Source organism: Rhinoderma darwinii, chromosome 7 (genome assembly GCF_050947455.1).
Source record: "Rhinoderma darwinii isolate aRhiDar2 chromosome 7, aRhiDar2.hap1, whole genome shotgun sequence".
Taxonomy (NCBI): Eukaryota; Metazoa; Chordata; class Amphibia; order Anura; family Rhinodermatidae; genus Rhinoderma; species Rhinoderma darwinii.
This window is the reverse complement of record NC_134693.1, coordinates 106,742,980-106,766,226: the sequence shown is the minus strand read 5'-3', so window position 1 is coordinate 106,766,226 and position 23,247 is coordinate 106,742,980. Positions and strand designations below refer to the sequence as shown.

Below are 23,247 nucleotides of genomic sequence, written 5' to 3'. Positions count from 1 at the left end.
CTGAGGCTAAATTCATCTTCATGTATCTAGATCAGTGACAGATGGCAACACTTACAGCCCCATTGATAAATTTATCTACACAATCCTGTCACCTATACATGCAACCATGTGCAGTATATGGAAGGAAAGGAGTTAATGAGACAGTAACAAGAAAGGAGCAGGGTTACCTGCCCAATAAATACAATTCTTCTTTTCTATAGAACAATATATATAACTCTTATAATAAATTCACAAGTCAAAGCAGCTATTGAAGAGAAGGGTGAGAGCAGCATACTCCCTGAAAGCACTACTTAGGCAACCTAGACTATCCTCAACGACAGCCAATAAGGTCTTGCAGGGGGAGTGAATTTCTCGTTCATTCTTCCAGCAATCTTTCCTCTTGTGCCTCCCTTTTTCTCCTCCGCTGCTTGTTTTTTCATCACATATTAGGCATTTATCATTTTCCTCCCATCTTTTGCTATTACTTTTCTCATTTTACTATGTGATCTGCATTGACCATCTCAGCCTCTTCCATGTCTTGTACTTGGAGATCTCCCTCACTTATTTAATGTTCTCCTCCTTTTCTCCTCTCTCCTTCTCCCCATCCCTCTTTCTCTCGGGGTGTGTCCTACCCCACAGTAGCGCACTGCAGAGATGGGATGTGTTGTTACCATGGAAACCTCCTCTCCTCAGCACCAATTAAACCTGATGCTTCAATGCTGCAAGTCCAGTGATCCATAGACCACACACATCACACCGTGTACCACAACACACGCCTCGCACAAACAGGTATTAAATACTTTGTTCGAAAAAAAGATTCCCATTAAAACCCGAGGTATAGTACTAAACCAAAACAATATAGTAACATACACAAAACGAAGCACACTATTATACACTAACACTATTTGGGGGTACTTATTTACTGGTGATAAATGACCCCCCCCCCCCTCCATAAATGCATTGCACTCAACTCTGGAACAATTGGGTTAAAATATACCAACCAATAGCCTAGACTCAATTATAAGGCATTTGCTTTGAAAATTCCCAGCGGGCAGCCATATTTAAAGATCCCCTCTGCAAATTATCTTCTGACAGTAATGTTCCTCTGGAGGTAAATCTGACTAGAGGGTGACGTGATAGGGAGCGATGAGGGATTAAGATGAAAAGTCCTTCACTCCTCCCTTCCCAGATTCTGTATGGGCTTGGGGCTTCTGAGATGGAAATGCAGCCGTCAGGAAGAAGATATGAGTAATAGCTCCACTAGTGTCTACTCGGAGTGAGAGGGTTAAATTGCATCTCTTTTATCTTGCTTGTTAGCGGGGACTTCAAAGAAGAAATATTTGGTGCTTCGTTTGCATACATCAGTTTTAATGAGGACAGATCTGTAGCTGGTATTGAATGTATGCACACTCCGTGTAACAGACATGTATCATATTTTCAAAGTGTATCATTGCCAGAAGGGACAACACTCATCTTCAGCTGCAACACTCCGAGAGCAGCGCAGGCAACTGTGCATCAGCTTTAAGGGTGGTCTATCTGTTTCACCCAGAAAATATGATGAAAGTGACTCTGAAACTGTAATATTCAGCATAAAATGCTCGCTTAATGGGTAACCTATATATCAACACTGTAATATGTTTCTAGTTCCTTGCAAGTCGAAGTGACACCAACGTGTAATCCTGTTAAGTTGTGTTTTTTAGTTTTGGAATATACCAGTAGACTTGATGAGCAATGCTGATATAATTGCAGAACAGTCGCGGTAATGATATTTTCTGTCGGTATGATGGAGTCGGGTGACCTCTGCTGGCGGCAACGGATATAGCTGATCGAGGAATTACAAAAAGTTTCTTTTATTTTTATGTTTACCCATACGACGTTCTAAAATATTGAATATATTACTTGCTAAAGAACTAAGTAACCGTTATTATTACAAAAACATATCAACCTATTAGTAGGTTAGTACATGTACTGTCAAATATTACACTTATGACAGGTATAGTAACTTCCTTTATACATTTCCTGTTCTGTTTATATAAAACAGTATTTCCTTTGTGCACAGATAAGCGCAATCTGTTAAAACTTGAATAGTCCTGCACAGTCCATTGACCAGGGACAGTTAATAGAGGGGGCAAATGGGGCATTTGACCTGGGGTCTTCGTCGCCTGTGGACCTGACAGTGCCTTAACCATACCCAATTCAAAAATCATTCAAAAAACTGTATTGCTATTTATTAAACATAGAATTTTCGTTTCCTGTTTTTCCAAAAATAAGATGAGGCCCGTAACCTAAAAAAGTAGAGCCCTCATCCAATGTCTGGCCCATGGGCCTCCACCGACATTGATCTTCCCACTCTTTTCTTTCTTTTTGCAGGGTTTGCTGCTTTTGTCCATGTTGTTATGGTTTAGACAGCAGTGCTCAAGATTATTCTTAAGAAGGGTCATTAAAAAATATAATCTTGAGTGTAAACTTGACGTCATACAACAGAGTTTTTGCAGTTAGGGATACAGGAGACTTGGAGAGCCATATCTGCACTTTGAGCTTCGGGATGGACTTGAGTTTGAGCAGCAGGAAATGTACACAATTTAAATTTTTTAGGTTGATGACAATTTGCCTGCAAAATGTGTAGTCATATATGTGTCATGGTCATACCAAACTGGAACTATGACCCTAATTTCTATGTAAATAGTGCAAATAGGTCCAAATATTTAACCAGTCCTAATACTTTGTGGAATGAAATCTTGGCTGCAGATGGCCCATGTGATATTTATTTATCTATACAACTTTTTCTTTTGTCTTCTTCAGTGGCCATTTTTGATTGTTGATAATTTTTTCTGGAAGGTGACAGTGTCATAAAAGGGGTCCCAAGAAATGCTGGATCTGAAAGACGAGAAGCCTGGTAAATTTTCCTTGCAAACAATATATACAGACTTAACTCATATACAAAGGGTTAGATTAAATAGCAAATCCAGTCTTCTCTCATGTCATAGATACATGTGCAAAGGTCACATTGATAAAGTCTCTGACAAGTCTTGGGCCACCTCTGATTCCAGAATCTATGGAGATTTCTAGAGCACTTAAACCCCTTTGGCACTACCCAGAGATGTCTGTTACTGAAAATGTGGCTCAACATTCATAGCAAAATGTCATTGATTTGAAAGGCCAGATCACTTTTGCTGGATTCTCTCTTACATTTCTATATGTAAAGTTGAGACATGACTTTATTGAATATGTTACCTACTACCTACAGTACTGAAGTATCCACTATCTGTGCATTGTAATGAAAGGCTGAGTCAAGTAAGCACAATGTGGGGGAAAACACATTTTACTAATGGATATAACTTGGCATCTGAGATAGCCAATGATAACTCAACTCTTACATATTGTACATGCAAAAAGCAGACGTTATGGTCTGGGGTGACAGATTCATCCTGCTGGAAATATGACGGGTGCGTGCAATTATAAATTTTTCAATCAATCAAAACTAGAAAAGAACGGATTGCTTAGAATGAAAAGTCACCCTTGAGTCCTATAGTTTTTTTTTCTTTTTAACAAATAACATTCATGTTCTTTACTATGAAAATGCAGAGATAACATAAATTGAAAAATGAAAGAGGACCTGTCAGCTCTCCTAACATGATTGTTTTAGTAAATATCTACTCTCTCCATAAAATAACAATGCCAGTTCATCTGAGCATCTTTTCTTAGAAATTTGTGTTGTACTGTCCCTCTGTTATTCCTCCTGGAAATCTAAGAATTAAGTGACCATTCCCCTAGTCAATAGGATCTGTTCCTACACAGCCTGACACGGTCAGCACTGATTATTGTGTAGGCATACAACTTTGACAAGGGGAATGGTATCACTCAGTTGTCAATTTATTCATACACTTCCAGGATGCTGCAGAATTGTTATTTAATGCAAGTATTTACTAAACATGTTAGGAGAGGCGACAGGTCCTCTTTAAATTATTTTTAAAATCTGCTTAATGTGTCTGGAAGGCCTCCATGCTACCATAGTACATCAAGCCTAGACTGACCTAAGACTTTGTACCCAACTCTCTCGTTCTTCATGACTTGCAGCAGACAATCGATAGGATTGGTGCTTTCCTTGCACTTTTTTCCCATCTGCTTGACTCTTGCATGCTTTAATAGTTTGTCCCCTTGCGTGCAGGTCAAAGCAGTGCTAAGTAAAGAAAAAAATACAGAATTTATGAAAAATCTTAACACAATGGCTGTAATGTAGTGTAAAGATTTACTTGTTTAAATTTCCCTGCAAATTTTAGGCTGACCACTTGGGGTCTCATACACCGCTCGAACATCATTCTAACATTTATAAAATTAGCTCAAGGCAAAAGGAAAGATCCTGTAGAAATCTGTTTCACAAAGATCATTAATCTTCTTGGATTCAATTTGCTAATGAGAAATTCAGGAAAATTCCCTATCTGAACATATAGAGCCATCCTAAAGTGGTCACATTACATCCACCAACAGAGCTGTACTCAGTAATAACGCTCCATACAGAGACTTCTGCATATGTATGAGGGAGGGGGGAATGTATCGACTTAAGGCCCTTTTACACGGGCCAATTATCGGGCAAACGCTCGTTCATAAGAACGCTCGTTCCCGATAATTGCCCTGTGTAAACGGGGCAGCGATCAGAGGAACGAGCATACGCTCGATCATCTGCTGATCATATAGTTTTAAAAATTAAAAATATTATCATTGTCAGCAGTACATCTCTCTGTGTAAACAGGGAGACGTGCTGCCGATAAGATAATAATGTATGGGGGCGAGCGATCGGAGTAACGAGTGCTCGTCCGCATCCATAGCTCTGTGTGACAGGAGCAAACGAGCGCCGATCAACGATCTGTCCCGTTGATCGGCGCCCGTTTTCACGGCCCAGGACGGACAGTGTAAGAAAACCTTTAGTCGTGGTATTCAACTGGAGTTGGCGAAATCTGTGCAGGACTCTCCCGTCCACAGGAACTGCTTTGTTAGGAAAAGAGACAATAATGGCGTGGAGGAGAAAATAAATACATTTGTAGTCCTTATGTGCTGGTCACAATATTGGAGGTCCATTTTGTTCTTTGCTATGGTGTCCCCACTCTTATACATGTCACTGAAAGCAATGACATTTATAGTTACCGGCTTCTTAGGATCTTCTGCTAACTCGACGCATAGGTTTTCCAGAGGAATTATCCCCAGCGGGTCTTTATCCTGGAAAAACATAAATATAGGCAGTGGTTAATGCTTCTTCATTTAGAGCTATTCCTCTTGTTGGTCTTTCATCTGTGCGTCATTCTCACCGTTGTATATTCAAAGTAATATAGACAGTTGTCCTTGAGAATGAACCATCGTTTTTTCCACGTCTTGACGCGGCCTCCTGTAACAAGTAATATCAGCTGCTATCAAACTCATCATTATCATAATAAAAGGGAAATTGCGCATTTACTTCTCAGACGCTTGCAGGTCACCGACAAAATAGGCTTTTTAAATGCAAATCAATTGATACATGTCATTATTCTGTGTATAGAAACAACACTTTATCCCTATATATATGTTAATAACATTTTTCTCTGGAGCAAATTATTTTTAAAGGGAAGGTTCCCATGGTGCCCACGGTGCGGATGTCAACATTTTCCCCTTTACCCACACTCATACATGATATGGGCTGTCCAGGCATTTTGGAATTATTGGTAGCCCTGGTTAAGATCTAAAATTCCTGGATGGTGCAGGTAAATGTTGGGCAGGTAAAGGTACCTACTGTATAAATTATTTCTATTTAATCTAAATATGTCCAAAATTCTTAATAGGGGTCAGAGCTCTGGTCCAAAGCCTTTGCCTTCACACAGCCAGAAAGCCCTGTTCACATGGCACTAAAAAAAAACGACGTGTAAACATGTCAAATATGCTAGCGTTTTTATAAAGTGGTTTATAAATTACAGGCATTTTTGACGGGGTAGGTGTGCGCTTTCTGTCAGTTTTTGGCGCGTAATTAGGACTCCCATTGTCTATGAGAATTACGCGCATTTTGGTGTGTTTTACTTGCCAAATAATAGATCAAACACTTTTTTTTTTTACACAGCGCGTTTTTTAAATACTCTCACGTAAAAAAAAAGTAGTCGTAAGCACTAACGGCGCGCTTTACCATTGATATCAATGGGAGGCTTAAATCATGTGTTTTTTTGACGCGTCAAATACATGACATGTGAACAGGGCCTTGCAGGTATAAATTCTGTTTGTCTGCAGCATCCACCAGGGGGAGCTCCCTGCATATAGTTTTATACAGCTCCCATTAAATTTTACAATAAATCTGTATTCAGCGATATCCCCTAGTGGTGAAAGAAAGATTTTATTCATTGAACTCAGCATCTCATGAACTGCTAAGAAGGGATTTCTAGGTATTAGTCCCTGCTAATATATTGTGTATGACATAGATTTATTGCAATGTCTATTGAAGAAGTAATTTCTATTCCTTATTTTGTGCTACACTCTGAGGAAGATTTCCTTACAGGGGTTTTATTCATGACAACACTTCTTGTTTCAATTCCTCATCGTTTTTAAGATCTCTGCTTGTTCAAAGAAAATGGACCTTGTTAAACCTGTCCAGTTACTTTTCACAGGAGTGCGGCCTAGGCCTGATTCACATCACATTTGTGCTCTAAGTTTTTTGTGTAGGTCGGGTTCCATTAGCCTGACGGAGACCAAAACAGTGTCCTCTTGACCTCCATGGGGCTGGTATACATCGGTATACCTTTTCATGTAAGGATGGAATAACATAGTAAATAACGGTATTCCATCCGTGTGGTATACTTTTTTTTAACATAAGGGCCTATGTGTCTGTGGCGTTGCTAGCGTTTAAAAAAACAGTGGCGCAAGCCCCGAGACATATATTTACCCGTTGATTTCAATAGGGCTATTCACACATGCGTAAGTTTTCACAGAGCGAGTGTCCACTAAGTGAAACTCACTACAAGTCCTATATTGGTGCGTTTTCACTCACCTAGTCGCCCATTGAAGTCAATGGGGGCGTGAAAATCACGGACAGCACAAGGACGACATCCGTGTACGTGTTTCACGCATCAATTACATTGAAAAAAAAAAGTGATTGCAAGTGCAAGAAAAACACATGCAAAGCACACTGATGCAAAACACAACGCACATGACCAGATTAACGTGCGATTTTTACACGCGTGAAACTCACTTTCGTGTGAAAGTAGCCTTAGATACAGGGTCCCAGCAGTGAGTATCCTTGTACTAACCCTCAGGGGAAGTTATGTCTTGGGGCTATAATCAAAGACACCTATAGAGCGTTCCCCACACACTGCCCCCTGTATATAGTGTCACAACTCCCCTGTATGGATACACACACAGTCCCACTGCCATACATCCCCCTTGTAGACAGTGCCATGCAGTCCCCTGTAGGTAGCCCCACATACCCACCTTGTCTCAGCAGACAGTATCATACATGACAGGCTTAGATACATGGCCACATCAGACAGTATCAAAAATGATAGGCTTAGATACATGGCCCCAGCAGACAGTATGACACATGATAGACTTAGATACAGGGCCTGAGCAGTAAGTATCCTTGTAGTAACATATGTCCACCCCCCAAAAAAATGTGTGTGCGTGTATGTATATGTGTGTGTGTGTGTGTGTGTGTGTGTGTGTATATATATATATATGAGATCTGTAGCTCTCTGACCCTATAGCTATGGATAGGATTAGATACAGTGGCTCAGCAGACAGTATCACACATGATAGGCTTAGATATAGGGCCCAGCTCGCTGACAATGCGGCTCCACTGCTGGACCATGAAAAGATAAGTATAATAATTGTTTTGCTTTTTTACATGTTACAAAAAATGTTTGCATTTGCGTTTTTTTTACAGGTTCGGTCGTTGGACTACGTCGGATTCGAGGGCTACTTCGATGACAACTTTTTTTATTCTCAATAAAATGGTTAATTAGGGTTGTGTGGCTTGTTTTTTTATTTAAATAAAATATTTTTTTTATGTCCTTGTAATTTATTAACCTTTATTACTACCGCTTTAGTAATGGCTACTGCCTGATTGACAACGTCCATTACTAAGGCTGGGCTTAGTGTTAGCTGGTGCAGAGGCTAACACTAACCCCCATTATTACCCTGGTACCCACCACCACACGGGGTGTCGGGAAGAGCTCGTTGCAATCCAGTACCCGATCATCTGTTGGGATGGCGAGGTACTGGGGTGGCCGCAGGCTGGTAGTAATAGGCTGGGAGAAACCAAATACAGTGGCCCTTCCCACCGTGGTAATGCTAGCCTGATGCTGCTGTGTTGTATCTGGCTGGTTATGAAAAATGGAGGGGGTGTAGTTTTTTCCAATTACTTATTTAAAGAGTTCACCGTGCAGCATAAATAACCTGATACCTGTATTCTACGGGTCTGTATTATTATGGCGATACTACATTTTTTTTTTTATAATTTACTACTTTTGCACGACAAAAAAACACTTTTGAACTAAAATAATTGGATTTTGCATCACCTCAAATTTTTTTCCCTTAATGTCGCCATATGAGGGGTTGTTTTTTGTGGGAAGAAACATTGTTTTCATTGGAACCATTGGTAGCAATTCCGACTTTATTTTTTCTGTTTTTTTTTACTCCATTCACCTTGCGGTTTAAAAAATATGTTAACTTTATTTTTTGGGTAATTATGATGGTGGCAGTACCATACATTTTTATTTTTATTTATTTTTTACACTTTTACTAAATAAAACCACTTTTTATGTTAAAAAATTGTTGTTGTTTTATTTTTTCTACTGTGGACCTTTTATTAATAATTTTTAGTTCACATTAATTCATTATTTTCTTCTGTCCCACTAGAGGACTTCACTATGTGATCTTTTGATCGCTTATATAATGCTTTGGTATATTAGTATACCAAAGCATTATTGCCTGTCAGTGTAAAACTGACAGGCAATCTATTAGGCCATGCCTCTGGCATGTCTCAATAGGCATATATCCAGAGCAGGCCTAAGGGCATTTGTTAGGTCCCTGGCTGCTAAGACAACCCATCAGCGGCTCGCGATCGCATTTGAGGGCTGCCGATGGGTGACAGAAGGAGCCCCCTCCCTCTGTAACCCACTTAGATTTTGTGGTCGCTATTGACCATGGCATCTAAGGGGTTAAACGGTCACATTTGAAGAAAAATTTGATCATTTCAATCACTGAGTCAGCCAAGCACCTGCTCCAGCCTGCATGGGACACCCGTGCTGAACTTAGACTAGGCCGCCCTGAAAAGTTAGTGACTGCCGTGTTTTCATTTTTGCCTCTCTGCCTTTCAGCAGTCATAACATTTTTGTTTTTTCATTCAAGCAGCTGTATGAGGCCTTGTTTTATGCAAGAGAAATTTTTTTTTTTTTTCCCTGCGCAGTGTGGTGGTACAAATAAATTACTGTGTCATTTTATATAATTTATTTTTGTGGGTTTTTCTTAAATACCATTCACATTTCACGCTAAATAACCTGTTAAATTTATGCATCAGTTTATTACAGTCGTGTGGATATCTAATTTGCGTAGGCTTTTTGTTTTTATGTAATGTTTGGGCAATTTAATATATTTTATACAAATTAATGCCTTTTGTGTAGACATTTCTGTATTATTATAATTATTTTGGTTAAATTTTTTTTTTAATCCCATGAAGTTATAACTTTTTATCAAGTTTATTTTATACTTATAATGTATCACCATACTCCTGCATGCTATTACATTATACTGTGTCACTATGACAGGCTGCTGTTGGGGTGATACATAGTGTTTCCTAACAGCAGGCTTATAGAACAAACAGCCTTGGGTTCCTTTCTAGATCCCCTGGGCAGACTGCAGAGGATTTCCCCAATCTCCGATTGGGTCACCGACAAACCCAGTGATGCAATGGTAAGGGGGAGTCCCCTTTGATCATGCTGCAGTCATGCACCACGGCTATCAAAGGGTTAAACATCAGGAATACGAACCACTTATGCAGCGCTCATAAGCCTATACTACAGCGACTCCAAAAGATTTAGCTGTAGATTGCACCGCTTACCATCAAAAGATATTGGGCGTCGGGAAGGGGTTAAAAAATTGTTGCTACAACAGTTCACATCCCCCATTTACAGTATATGTGTGAAATACTTCTCTTTCTGTGAAATGGACTTCCTTATTGTTTGTGATTTTTTTTACATACAGAAGATATTTTTCATTTGTTAATTACATTTCGCATTACATCAGAATTTTCTATACTTAAAGGCATAATCCCAGAAACAAAGGATAGGTGATAATTGTCTGATCACTGGGGGCCCCACCGCTGGGACCCCCACTGATCACGAGAATGGGCATTCCGAACCCCCAGATGCTCCTTATTGCTCCCCCCGCAGTAAGAAGGAGCTTGAATAGATCAGTGATCGAGCATTCGCCCACCGATAAACTTAAGGTTTACGAGAATGGCGAGAACAGCTGAGCTCTGTACTTGGCTGTTTCCACACATGCTGGAACACCGCTCCATTCAATGTCCTTATCACTGCGGTCAAGCAGTGAGGAGGAACACGGAATTTAGGACTCCCATTCTCGCAATCGGTGGGGGCACCAGCAATTAGACAATTATCTATCCTGTGGAAGTGATAATTTTTGATTCTGGTACAAGCCCTTTAATAAATGAAACCTAAAATCAGTGAGACAAGTGTTCTAACCAGAAAAGTGCTAGCACTCACACTCCTCTATTGTTCCTTGTCCCTAAAATATGAATAGTAGTGGATACAAATAAGTCTACAAATAAGTCTATTAAAGGTATTACCCATTCTAGAAAATAAATTTTCAAATGCCATTTTAGGGTTAATCTGAGTTAATAGAAGGGGTCGCTCATCCAGAACCTTCATCAATAAGTAAAATCAGAAAACATCTACAAAGAGTGTCTCTCTGTCTGTATGTCGCTCTCTCTCAGTCTCTCTCTCGTTCTCTCTCTCTCTCTCTCCCTCTCCCTCTCCCTCCCTCTCTCTCTCTCTCTTTCTCTCTCTCTTTCTCTCTCTCAAAATTATTCTCTAATCCCTCATCTTTTAGCCAGAACACCAATTAGCTCATTGATTTCACTGCTATATGTGTAATGCTTCATTTCTCCTGCGGTGTATCTGAAATCGGTGGAGTTCCCCAACAGACAACAGTTGATTGCTGGGTGTCACAGTAGTGTGGTACCCTGTGATAAGCTTATGATTAAAAGAGGTCCATTCCACATCCCCAAAATTGCGACTAAACTTAAAAGAGACAATCCTTTTGGGCCAATTTCACACATAGCGTTTTGACACGTTTTCTGTAGCGCTTTTAGCTTCGTTTTTTGTGTGTATTTTAGGGTGGCTGAAATGCTGCGGTCAGATGTTAGTTTAACGCATACCTAATCTTTCATGTGACTTTTTAGAATAATCTGTCATATGTGTGTACGTGAGGAATACAGGCGCGAACATACCATTGGCAGCCGAAAAGGGCACAGTAGGTAAGGGGGCCCACTGCCACCTTATAAGCAGCTAGCATCTTTCTACTGTCTTTATCTCACAGTTACTGGTGGATTGTTATAGAGACAAAAGTTATAAGTGGTGTACCCCAGGGTTCAGTGCTGGTACCACTATTATTCGACTTATTTATTAATGATATAGAGGATGGGATTAATAGCACTATTTCTATTTTTGCAGATGACACCAAGCTATGTAGTAATGTTCAGTCTATGGAAGATGTTTGTGAGTTGCAAGCGGATTTAAACAAACTAAGTGTTTAGGCATCCACTTGGCAAATGAAGTTTATTGAAGATAAATAAAGTTATGCATCTGGGTACCAACAACCTGCATGCATCATATGTCCTAGGGGGAGCTACACTGGGGGAGACACTTGTTGAGAAGGATCTGGGTGTACTTGTAAATCATAAACTAAATAACAGCATGCAATGTCAATCAGCTGCTTCAAAGGCCAGCAAGATATTGTCGTGTATTAAAAGAGGCATGGACTCGCGGGACAGGGATATAATATTACCACTTTACAAAGCATTAGTGAGGCCTCATCTAGAATATGCAGTTCAGTTCTGGGCTCCAGTTCATAGAAAGGATGCCCTGGAGTTGTAAAAAATACTAAGAAGAGCAACTAAGCTAATAAGGGGCATGGAGAATCTAAGTTATGAGGAAAGATTAAAAGAATTAAACCTATTTAGCCTTGAAAAAAGACGACTAAGGGGGGACATGATTAATTTATATAAATATATTAATGGCACATACAAAAAAAATGGTGAAATCCTGTTCCATGTAAAACCCCCTCAAAAAACAAGGGGGCACTCCCTCCGTCTGGAGAAAAAAAGGTTCAACCTGCAGAGGCGACAAGCCTTCTTTACTGTGAGAACTGTGAATCTATGGAATAGTCACCACAGTAGCTGGTCACAGCAGGGACAGGAGATGGCTTTAAAAAAGGGTTAGATAATTTCCTAGAACAAAAAAATATTAGCTCCTATGTGTAGAAATTTTTACCTTCCCTTTTCCCATCCCTTGGTTGAACTTGATGGACATGTGTCTTTTTTCAGCCGTACTAACTATGTAACTATGTCTATATGAGGAAGGGGCATTCTATGTTGAGGCATTAGAGAGAAAGGGGCCCATATAATGTTCTTTCACAGAGACCCTCTGCTGTTTGTGTCCTCCCCAGGAGGAATAATACTATTTCTTATGTATGGCTAGTATTCTGCATTTTTTTTTTTTTTTGAAACGTCCCCCTCTGCAAGCTTTATCTGTAAATATCAGTTTTCTCTGCGCTACTGGGTGGAGCCTAACTGCTATCATGTCTTCTAAACACTTCACACAGAGAAGAGAACATTATGCTCCGCTATCTCTTTAGCACACCCTAAAAAGCAGCAGCAGCAGCATGGATGACATTATACAGCTGTAATGAGCAGTGTAGCTGAGAATCCAACAAATACTAGAAAGCTGCAGCAGCATTCCAGTGTGTCTCTCTCTGCCTCTCTCTCTCGCTCTGCTCCTGCTACTTCCTCCCCCCTCTTCTCCCACCTCTCCATAGACTTCTATGAGCAGCTGTGACCTGATCCCACGGCGATTCACAGGTATTGCAGCGTTCTCACCCATTGAATTGAATAAAAGGCTACAATACCTGTGAATCTCCGCTGAATGTGTATCAAAGAGTCACAGTGAGCAAGTAGAAATGAAAAAGAAGCAGCACTGCACCCCCTTCAAAACAGATGATCACCGGGGGTCCCAGGAGTCTGACCCCGACCCATCAGCTATTGATGGCCTATCCTGATCTGGCAGCAGTGTTTTGACCAAAAAAAAAAAAGTGATAAACTCTAACAGAAAACGCCACGAAAAACGCAGCAAAACGATGTGTGGTGTTTTTTTCAGGCATTTTTCTCTACAGGATCGCCTGGAAAAACGCATTTCTACAAAATGACGTGTTTTTTCATGCAATTTAAAACGCCAATAGTAAATTGCTCTCCCCAAATAGCCCTTTTTTTATTATTATTATTATTATTATTATTTATAAAGGTAATTTTGAAAGGATGTTTTTCTTGTCCTTTCTTCTTTCTCCTATTTTTTTGAGAACTTTTGAAACAATAAAAAATATGAAAAAAAATTAAAAAAAGAAAAATTGTTCTCATCAAATCAAGCTATGTGACTATGGTCTTAGGCTGGATTTACAAACAACATTAACTTACATTTTCAGTGACTTTTTTTCAGCTTTTTTTAAAAACTGGGCCCGATTTTACTTTAAAGTCTATGGTACAATAAGAAAAGCATAGACAATATTTTGATTTGTGGCATTTTTGCAGCATTTTTAGGGTCAGTGGCGTTGTTTTTCAAAATGCTAAATTCTCTAGGTAAAGTGTTTTTTTAAGCATTTTTCCCATAGGCCTCTCTATAGGACTTCAAACATGTCAGGAAAACGCATTTACAAAATGACATTAAAGAGGCTCTGTTACCAGATTTTGCAACCCCTATCTCCTATTGCAGGTGATCGGCGCTGCAATGTAGATAACAGTAATGTTTTTCTTTTTCAAAAACGAGCATTTTTGGCCAAGTTATGAGCATTTTTATATTTATGCAAATGAGCCTTTCTTATGGACAACTGGGCGTTTTTAATCTTATTTCCAACTGGGCGTGTATTGTGTTCATTACATCTGGGTGTGGTTACTTGTTTTACTAGCTGGGCGTTGTGAATGGAAGTGTATGATGCTGACGAATCAGCATCATCCACTTCTCTTCGTTACCACCCAGCTTCTGGCAGTTCACAGACACGTCCGACGGGATGAAGTTCCTGTGGGAGGAAGCGAGTGACGTCACAGCGTGATCTCGCGAGGACACGCTGTGTGTCTGTGCACTGCCAGAAGCTGGGTGATAACGAAGAGAAGTGGATGATGCTGATTCGTCAGCATCATACACTTCCATTCACAACGCCCAGCTAGTAAAACAAGTAAACACACCCAGATGTAACGAACACAATACACGCCCAGTTGGAAATAAGATTAAAAACGCCCAGTTGTCCATAAGAAAGGCTCATAAGCATAAATATAAAAATGCTCATAACTTGGCCAAAAATGCTAGTTTTTGAAAAAGAAAAACGTTACTGTTATCTACATTGCAGCGCCGATCACCTGCAATAGGAGATAGGGATTTGAAAATCTGGTGACAGAGCCTCTTTAAATAATAATGCCACCAAAAATGCATAAATAATTCCTTAAAAATGTTTAAAACTTATGGTGTTTTTTCCCGACCCATGACGAAACTGTACGTCATGGAGCGGGGGGTGAAATTTGGAGCTGGCTCACATGCTGAACCCGCTCCATATGCTGCACGTATCAGTTCTGTATCACAGATGACACACTGCTCTAACAGCCAGGAATAGAGATCGCTCTGTTCCTGCCCATTTAACTAGTTAAATGCCGTGGTCAATGGCGACTGTGGCATTTAAACCATTAGAAGGAGGAAGCGGCCCCCTCCAATAGTCCACTCCCCCCTTGGCGCGATCGCGGGGCGATGATGCTAGTCATGGCAGCAGGGGGACTAATGAAGACCCCCAGGTCTGCTTTCTGTCTGCCTCTGCTAAGCCATGCCTCCGGCAGGGATTGGCAGAAGCCTGTAAAAATTATCGCTGTTAATAATAAGTATAAAAAAAGTTAAATACATATTTCAGAAGTGTAAAAAAAAAAAAAAAAGTTCAAAAACCCTCCTTTTCCGCAAGCAATATAAAAAATAAACAAAATTGGTATCGCCACATCTGTAAAACTCTGAACTATTACAATATAGCATTATTTAAAGCGCACGGTGTACGGCGTAAAAATAAATAATTTTAAAACACCAGAATTTTTGTTTTTTTGTCATCCACAAGGGAGAAAAGAAAACCTGGACCACACATCCGCTTGCTATACTTGATATATTGCGGCTCAGCAAAATAAAATGTATGAACATAAGGTTCTTAGTATTCATTTTGATATAACTGTATAAGCCCACTTGCCACTTCATCGCAACCTCTTTCAAGTGGGTCCCTACTCTACTAAGTGTAGTATCCCAGGGCAACCAATGCCGCTGCAACACAGCACCTGCAGAGGGAGCAACCCGGGAGAGCAACAGCACTCATGCTGCCAGTCTATTGGGATATAGGATACTACACTAGAAACTGTGCTAATAGGAACCACAACCCTCTCCCCCCCCCCCACCACACACCTCCCCGCAAAATATAAGCCCTCACACCACTCTATGGATTAAAAAATAAAAAAGTTATGGCTCTTGGAATGCAGGAACTAAAAGCTAAAACGTACAAACAAAAAATGTCTGGGTCTTTAAAGGGTTAAATGAGTTTAAAACGCTGATATAAAAGTGTGTGGGAAGGATTATATAAGCCTTATATCAGGGCTAGGAAATATTGGTGAGGCAAAGTTCTACGGTAATAATACAGAAGGTTCTAAGAAGGATTGCATGGTCAGAAAATGACATATTATTTGAATCAGGTTTTTTTATACAATTTTTTTTTATGTGGTGGTATTTGTTTAATTTTTTTTATGTGACTATCCACATAAAAAAATATTTTTCCTGTCAGGGGATAATCAGCACACAAAATCAGCAGGTTCAACTGACATACATCTCACATGTATGACCCCCATAATGATATACACCATGTACACAGATAAAGCTTTGACTGCATCTCCTCTGGTCTCTGCGGGAGGGGGTGTACTCCATCCCTCCTGAAGACTGTAAAAATAGGAGATTTCTCGTGTCAATTGACTCCCATTCATTACAGATGCCATAAAGCGTACGCACCCTGCTGTACTGACTACACAGAGAGTTCAGGAAGAAAGTGTGTGTCTCCAATATAGCAGACCCCAGGGAAGGTTTTTAAAAAAAAAATAGATACAAAATAAAAAAAAACAAACACATTATTTATCATCTATATACTTAAAACTAATTAATGAAACTAAAATTAAATACATGACAACATTCCCTATAAATTTCTTTGTTCCCACAGAAAAGAAGCGATACTCTAAACGCAGGGGTCTCAAGCACGCGGCCTGCGGGCCGTATACAGCCCCTGAGGCTGTCATCTACGGCCCGCAGGACACAGAGCCGCTAGTATCGGCTCTGCTCCAGTACTCTGTGAAATCCCTGACATCGCTGTCCATATATGGACAGTTTTGTCAGTATCTTCCCCAGAGCGGAGTCCCGGGCAGAGCACTAGCATAGGCTCTGCTCCGGGACTCTCTGGAATCCCCTGACATCGCTGTCCATGAATGGACACGCGATGTCTGGGGCTTCCCCAGAGCCTGAGTCCCAGGCAGAGCGCTAGTAGAGGTTCTGCTCCGGGACTCTGTGGAATTCCCTGACGTTGCAGTCCATGAATGGATATGCGATATCTGGGGCTTCCCCAGAGCCTGAGTCCCGGGCAGAGCACTAGCATAGGCTCTGCTCCGGGACTCTGTGGAAATCCCTGACATCGCTGTCCATATATGGACTGTCTTGTCAGGGCTTCCCCAGAGCAGAGTCTCGGGCAGAGCGCTAGTATCGGCTCTGCTCCGGGACTCTGTGGAATCCCCTGACATCGCTATCCATGAATGGGCACGCGATGTCTGGGGCTTCCCCAGAGCCTAAGTCCCGGGCAGAGCGCTAGCATAGTCTCTGCTCCGGGACTCTGTGGAAATCCCTGACATCGCTGTCCATATATGGACTGTCTTGTCAGGGTCTTCCCCAGAGCAGAGTCGTGGGCAGAGCGCTAGTATCGGCTCTGCTCCGGGACTCTGTGGAATCCCCTGACATCGCTATCCATGAATGGGCACGCGATGTCTGGGGCTTCCCCAGAGCCTAAGTCCCGGGCAGAGCGCTAGCATAGGCTCTGCTCCGGGACTCTGTGGAAATCTTTGACATCGCTGTCCATATAAGGACAGTTTTGTCAGGGTCTTCCCCAGAGCAGAGTCTCGGGCAGAGCGCTAGTATCGACTCTGCTCCGGGACTCTGTGGAATCCCCTGAAATCGCTGTCCATGAATGGACACGCGATGTCTGGGGCTTCCCCAGAGCCTGAGTCCCGGGCAGAGCGCTAGCATAGGCTCTGCTCCGGGACTCTGTTAAAATCCCTGACATCGCTATCCATATATGCACAGTTTTGTCAGGGTCTGGCCCAGAGCGGAGTCCCGGGCAGAGAGCTAGTATATGTTCTGCTTGGGACTCTGTGAAATTCCCTGACATCGCTATCCATATATGGACAGTTTTGTCAGGGTCTTCCGCAGAGCGGAGTCTCAGGCAGAGCGCTACCATAGGCTCTACTCCGTGACTCTGTGGAATCCCCTGACATCACTGTCCACATATGGACAGCGATGTCTAGGGCTTCCCCAGAGCTGGACAGTGATGTCAGGAGCACAGATGGAGTCCCAGTAGGAGCGCTAGTATCGCTCTGCCCAGGACTCCAGCTCTGGGGTTGCCCCTGACATCTCTGTCCATATATGAACAGTGATGCCAGGAGCAGAGCTGAATTCACAGGCAGGGTGCTAGAAGCGGCTCTTCTCCGGGACTCCAGCTCTGGGCAAGCCCCTGACATCACTGTCCATATATGGACACTGATGTCAGTTGCTTCCCCAGACTTCCGGAGCAGAGCCTATACTAGTGCTCCGCTTTGGGACAGCGGCTCTTGGGTTGCCCCTGACATCACATTCCAGTCCAGGAGGATCCCCTGACATCACTGTGTATGAACAGTGACATTAGGGGCTCCTCCAGCAGAGGAATCTCTGTCCAAAGCATCGGCAACACTGTGGCTGGGTATTACACTCCTAGAGGGAGCCCCAATGGAGCTATCTACTGGGGGTGTCTGTGGCACTATCCACAAGGGGTGTGTGTGGCATTATCTACAGAGGGCACTGTGGCATTATCTACAGCGGGCACTGTGGCATTATCTACCGAGGGCACTGGCATTATCTACCGAGGGCACTGTGGCATTATCTACAGAGGGCACTGTGGCAGTATCTACAGAGGGCACTGTGGCAGTATCTACAGAGGGCACTGTGGCAGTATCTAGAGAGTGCTCTGTGGCACGATCTACAAAGGGGCTACCTAATTTTGACATTTGTGTGTCTGTCAAACGCTGCCAACTGAGCTGCCGGACTGCATTTAGCGAAAACGTAAACTGTAAAACTGGATTCTTAAAAAAAGCACGTGGAGAACTCTCGCAAAGTTTAAACCTAGCGCTATTATTATAGTAATGTAGTAATGTAGTATTGTTATAGTGGTTCAAATAACTAATTAATTAACAATCATTTTGTAATGTATCAAATTTGAAAGCAATGCGGCCCGTCAACTTCACATGTTTTCTATATGTGGCCCACTTACCCGGCCGAGTTTGAGACCCCTGCTCTGTAGGGTATACTCTGTACTTGTACATTGATTGTCACAAACATACATGTTCCTATCACAATGTAAGGGTACTATTACACAGGCCAACATGGGCCGTGTAAACGAGCGCCGATCGACGAGACAGTTCGAAATTGCTAAACCTGGAGACAGCCGGTGAACATAACAAACATGAAAGTTAGCAATATACGGATATGACACATATTGCACATTCAAGGATAGTAGAACAACATGTAATTTTGGAAACTGGGGACATTTACATTCCTATGAAGAAATGGGAAGTGAGACAGTATGTATCATGAATTCAGAATTATTTACAAAAAAGAGAACTAAGTTCCATACATTTTGACACGTTACTTTGTGGTTTCTTTACCATTCTAAGTGTATAGTTTCAAAATTAGCTGACGTACAGAAAACACCTAACTATATTTATAGATACTATCCCACACAATACAGACAATCCTCCGAGGGCTGAACAGTCTGGACGCCAAGCTAAAAAATTGTAACTACACTGATAAATAGTAACAAACTACCACAAGTGCTGCTGATGTATTTAGATCACAGAGGACTCCCTAGTCTAGATATACGATTGTAGCAAACACTCAGCTGTGAGGAGTATTTGGTTGGTATGAGTTTTTTAGCCTCCGTATGAATTTTCCTATTAGCTGACAGCAAGAAGAGATCTTAAAAATGGTGAGAAGTTGAAACACAAGTTACATTATTATTATTTTTTAAATAAAAATGAAAACTTTAAGTCACCCAAGCCCTTTCCTCTGATCAGATACACCAAGAAGGCTAAAAAAAAACAGTGACTGGGGAGACAACTTACCCATTTTGAGAAGCCAGCCCTCTCTTTGTGGCTTTTGGAAGGCAAGTGTGAGCTCCCAGGCATCCTCATCCTCAGGAAGCTGAAATGGCTCTTTTTTCAGGCTTTCGTACATGTCCTGCCATATAGAAGAAACAAGCTTGAATATTCTGTAGAGTAAAACATAGTAGAAATGTGGAACATTATACTGCATTACACTATATCAGACGACAGTACATCTGTAAACTTTTGGGCTAAGTTCAAACTTTTTTCTCTGTCAGATGCACACTTGCGTTTTTCTTTACTTTTTTTGTATTTGCTGAATGCTTGATCATGACAGATTCATAGACAGATTCTATTTATTTCACTGAAACTGATGCCAAAGTGCAGTCATGATCAGTTTTTTTTGCAGGTCCCACAAAAAACTCAGCCGTTTTTGGATCCTGAAAAACAATGGATCCTGAGTGAACTGTAAAGCTGTCTACTAAGCTATGTTCACATCATGTTTGAGCCATATATATAGCTAAATAAACTGCAGTAGCCTAATAAAACAATGAATATGGTTAACACCAGGGTTGGACTGGCTCGCTAGTGTACCAGAGGATCATTGCATGGGGTTCTGACACTTATGGGCCCCAATGGTTAAGCAGAAAACTGTCCATGGGCTATGTCTGATATTGCCGTTCACTACCGTTAACTTGAATAGGACAGGCATGACATTGTTTCTAATACTGGACGACCCTATTCAGATTGCAGGTGCAGAAGCAATTGGCTCGCCGTGGGTCTGACTTCTTGATTTCCCAGCAAACAGCTGATTTTGCAGAGCGAAGCATTCTCTGGTCAGACACTTCCCCTGCAGCGGCCGCTGTAATACCTACAGATGTAGCAGTCTTTATCTTGACTTTTAACGCATTAAATACACAGCGGCTTGATCCTTTATCTTGACTTTTCAATGTCTTTTCAATGGCTTTTGTTGTGTGATATCACGCTGCAGCAAGTTATCACAGTCAAGATAAAGATGGCTACATCCATACACAGCTAAAGTCTGCTGGAGCGGTGTTCTGGCTCAAAAAACTTGGTCCAGAGGTTAAAAACGGGTAGGGTATAGTACATTTTTTGCCGATAGAATCCAGAGCTCTGAAGAGTTAAACCAAAAGCAGGTTGAAACTTTAAATGACAGTCAATAAAAAAACAGATGATTTGCGCAGCTCATGGTTAGATGAAGTCACCAGATCGTCCAAAAGGTTTCAGAAGCTAAGTGAACTTGCTCCTATACTGGTGGACAGTGTTTTGCCTTTCTCCCTTATAGAGCGATTGACGAGGATTTATTTTCGGCACTACTGATGGATAGCTCATCTTACCGGATAACAGAGATCCTGCAACTGCAACGTGTTCTTGAAATCTGTGAAAGGAGCAAGTTATTTTGCTTCATAATACCTTTGAACGGTCTGGTGACTTCATCTAACCGTGAGCTGCGCAAATCATCTATTTTATAGGGGCCAGGGTTGTCATCTTGAGACAACCCTTTAAGTACTACAGCTATAAACTGTCTACTATGTGTAATGAACAACATAAGATTTGGACATATTTAGCAGCATAGATTGAGCTTACTCACGGTCAGCAGCTCTGCCGGCAGATCTCCACCTGGATGTATACCTCTATGTAAAGAAATGAAGTGTTGCTGGTCAGGCTTTTCCTTTACACTTGGGTTGTGTAAACTGGTATTTAAGATGATCAACGAGAAGGAAACAATATAGCAGCTGTCTGAATGTATAAAAATATAAATTAGACGGAGGAATTGAAGGGCGAACTTCTTAGCATTCCTGATTTGTTTTGATGAAGAGGTGAATAGAAGTCCGGACAGAGGGGCCGCTGTGCGTATAATGTTTTTGGGCTTTGCAAAGGATTTGACACTGTCCCTTGTAGATGCCTAATGTGTAAATTCAGGTCTATAGGTTTAGATAGTATAGTTTTTGATTGAATTGAACATTTACTCAAGGACCGTATCCGAAGAGTGGTGGTCAATGATTCCCACTCCAATTGGTCCCCGGTTATAAGTGGTGTACCCCAAGGTTCAGTGCTCAGACCACTATAATTCATTTTATATATGAATGATATGGAGGATGGTATTAATAGCACTATTTCTATTATTGGAGATGACACCAAGCTATGTAGTATTTTTCAGTCGATGGAAGATGTTTATAAATTACAAGCCGACTTGCACACGCTGAGTGTTCAGGCATCAACTTGGGAAATGAGGTTTAATGTGGATAAATATAAAGTAATGCATCTGGGTACCAATAATCTGCATGCATCATATGTCCTAGGGGGTGCTATACTGGGAAGAGCTGTACTTGTTGAGAAGGATATGGGTGTACTTGTAGATCATAGACTGAATAACAGCATGCAATGTCAATCAGCTGCTTCTAAGGCGAGCAAGATATTGTAGTGTATTAAAAGAGGCATTGACTCGCAGACAGGGATATAATCAGGGGCGTAACTAGGAAAGACTGGGCCCCATAGCAAATTTTGACTGGGCCCCCTCCCATGGGTGCCACACAGAGTCCCCCTCCCTTGTAGGTAGTGCCCCCTGTAGACTGTGACATAAAGCCCACACTGTAGACAGTGCTATACAGCGCCCCTGTAGATAGTGCCCCCTCCCCCTTGTATACAGTGCTATACAGCACCCCCTTGTAGATACTGCCCTCTCCCCCTTGTAAACAGTGCCATACAGCACCCCCTTGTAGATAGTGTCTTCAACTCCCCTTGTAGATCGTGCCATACAGCCCAGCTGTAGATAGTGGCATACAGCCCCACCTGTAGAAAGTGCCCCCACCTCCCCATTGTAGATAGTGCCATATAGCACCCCCCCATTAGATAGCGACCCCCACCTCCCCTGTAGTGAAATTCAACATCCCCTGTAAAAATAGAAATCTGACCCTGCGCCTGATAGGCTAATGTGACCTGTAGCCTAGTAAATGGCAGAACAGGGAGATATCTGCCATAGTGTTCAATAGTATCTGCGTCCTAAGGATGTAGATACTATTGAATGTGGCGTCGATACCGCTGTAGCAGCCATAGCGGATGCTAGCGGCTCCACCGGGCATGAGGGAGCCCGTGCCGCCCACCGGCACGGGCCCACTCATGCCGCGGGTCCAATAGCAGCTGCTATGGCTGCTACAGCGGTGGTTACACCACTGAACATAATATTACCCCTTTATAAAGCATTAGTGAATATGCAGTTCCGTTCTGGGCTCCAGTTCATAGAAAGGATGCCCTGGAGTTGGAAAAAAAACAAAGAAGAGCAACAAAGCTAATAAGGGGCATGGAGAATCTTAGTTATGAAGACAAATTTATATAATTAAACCTATTTAGCCTTCAAAAGAGATAACTAAGGGGGGACATGATTAACTTGTATCAGTATATAAATGGGCTGTATGAAAAATATGGTGAAAAGCTGTTCCATGTAAAATCCTGTGAAAAGACAGAACTGTGAATCTGTGGAATAGCCTACCTCAGGAGCTGATCACAGCAGTAAAGGTTGATGGCTTTGAAAATTTCTTAAAACAAAATAATAT

The 23,247-nt window shown here is 41.6% G+C and overlaps 1 protein-coding gene across 1 annotated transcript in view; it reads right to left on the bottom strand.

Annotated features, from left to right (window-relative positions):
* Positions 1-1,855: 1,855 nt before the first annotated feature.
* CYTH4 (cytohesin 4) overlaps positions 1,856-23,247 on the bottom strand; it is a 68,548-nt gene continuing 47,156 nt past the window's right edge. The window contains exons 8-13 of the mRNA XM_075832338.1: positions 21,285-21,433; positions 19,694-19,808; positions 5,283-5,359; positions 5,122-5,193; positions 4,014-4,159; positions 1,856-2,856 (exon numbers count right to left, since the gene is read on the bottom strand). Of these exons, the coding sequence (XP_075688453.1) occupies positions 2,778-2,856; positions 4,014-4,159; positions 5,122-5,193; positions 5,283-5,359; positions 19,694-19,808; positions 21,285-21,433 (638 nt within the window). The 3' untranslated portion in view covers positions 1,856-2,777. The remainder of the gene's footprint in view (positions 2,857-4,013; positions 4,160-5,121; positions 5,194-5,282; positions 5,360-19,693; positions 19,809-21,284; positions 21,434-23,247) is intronic.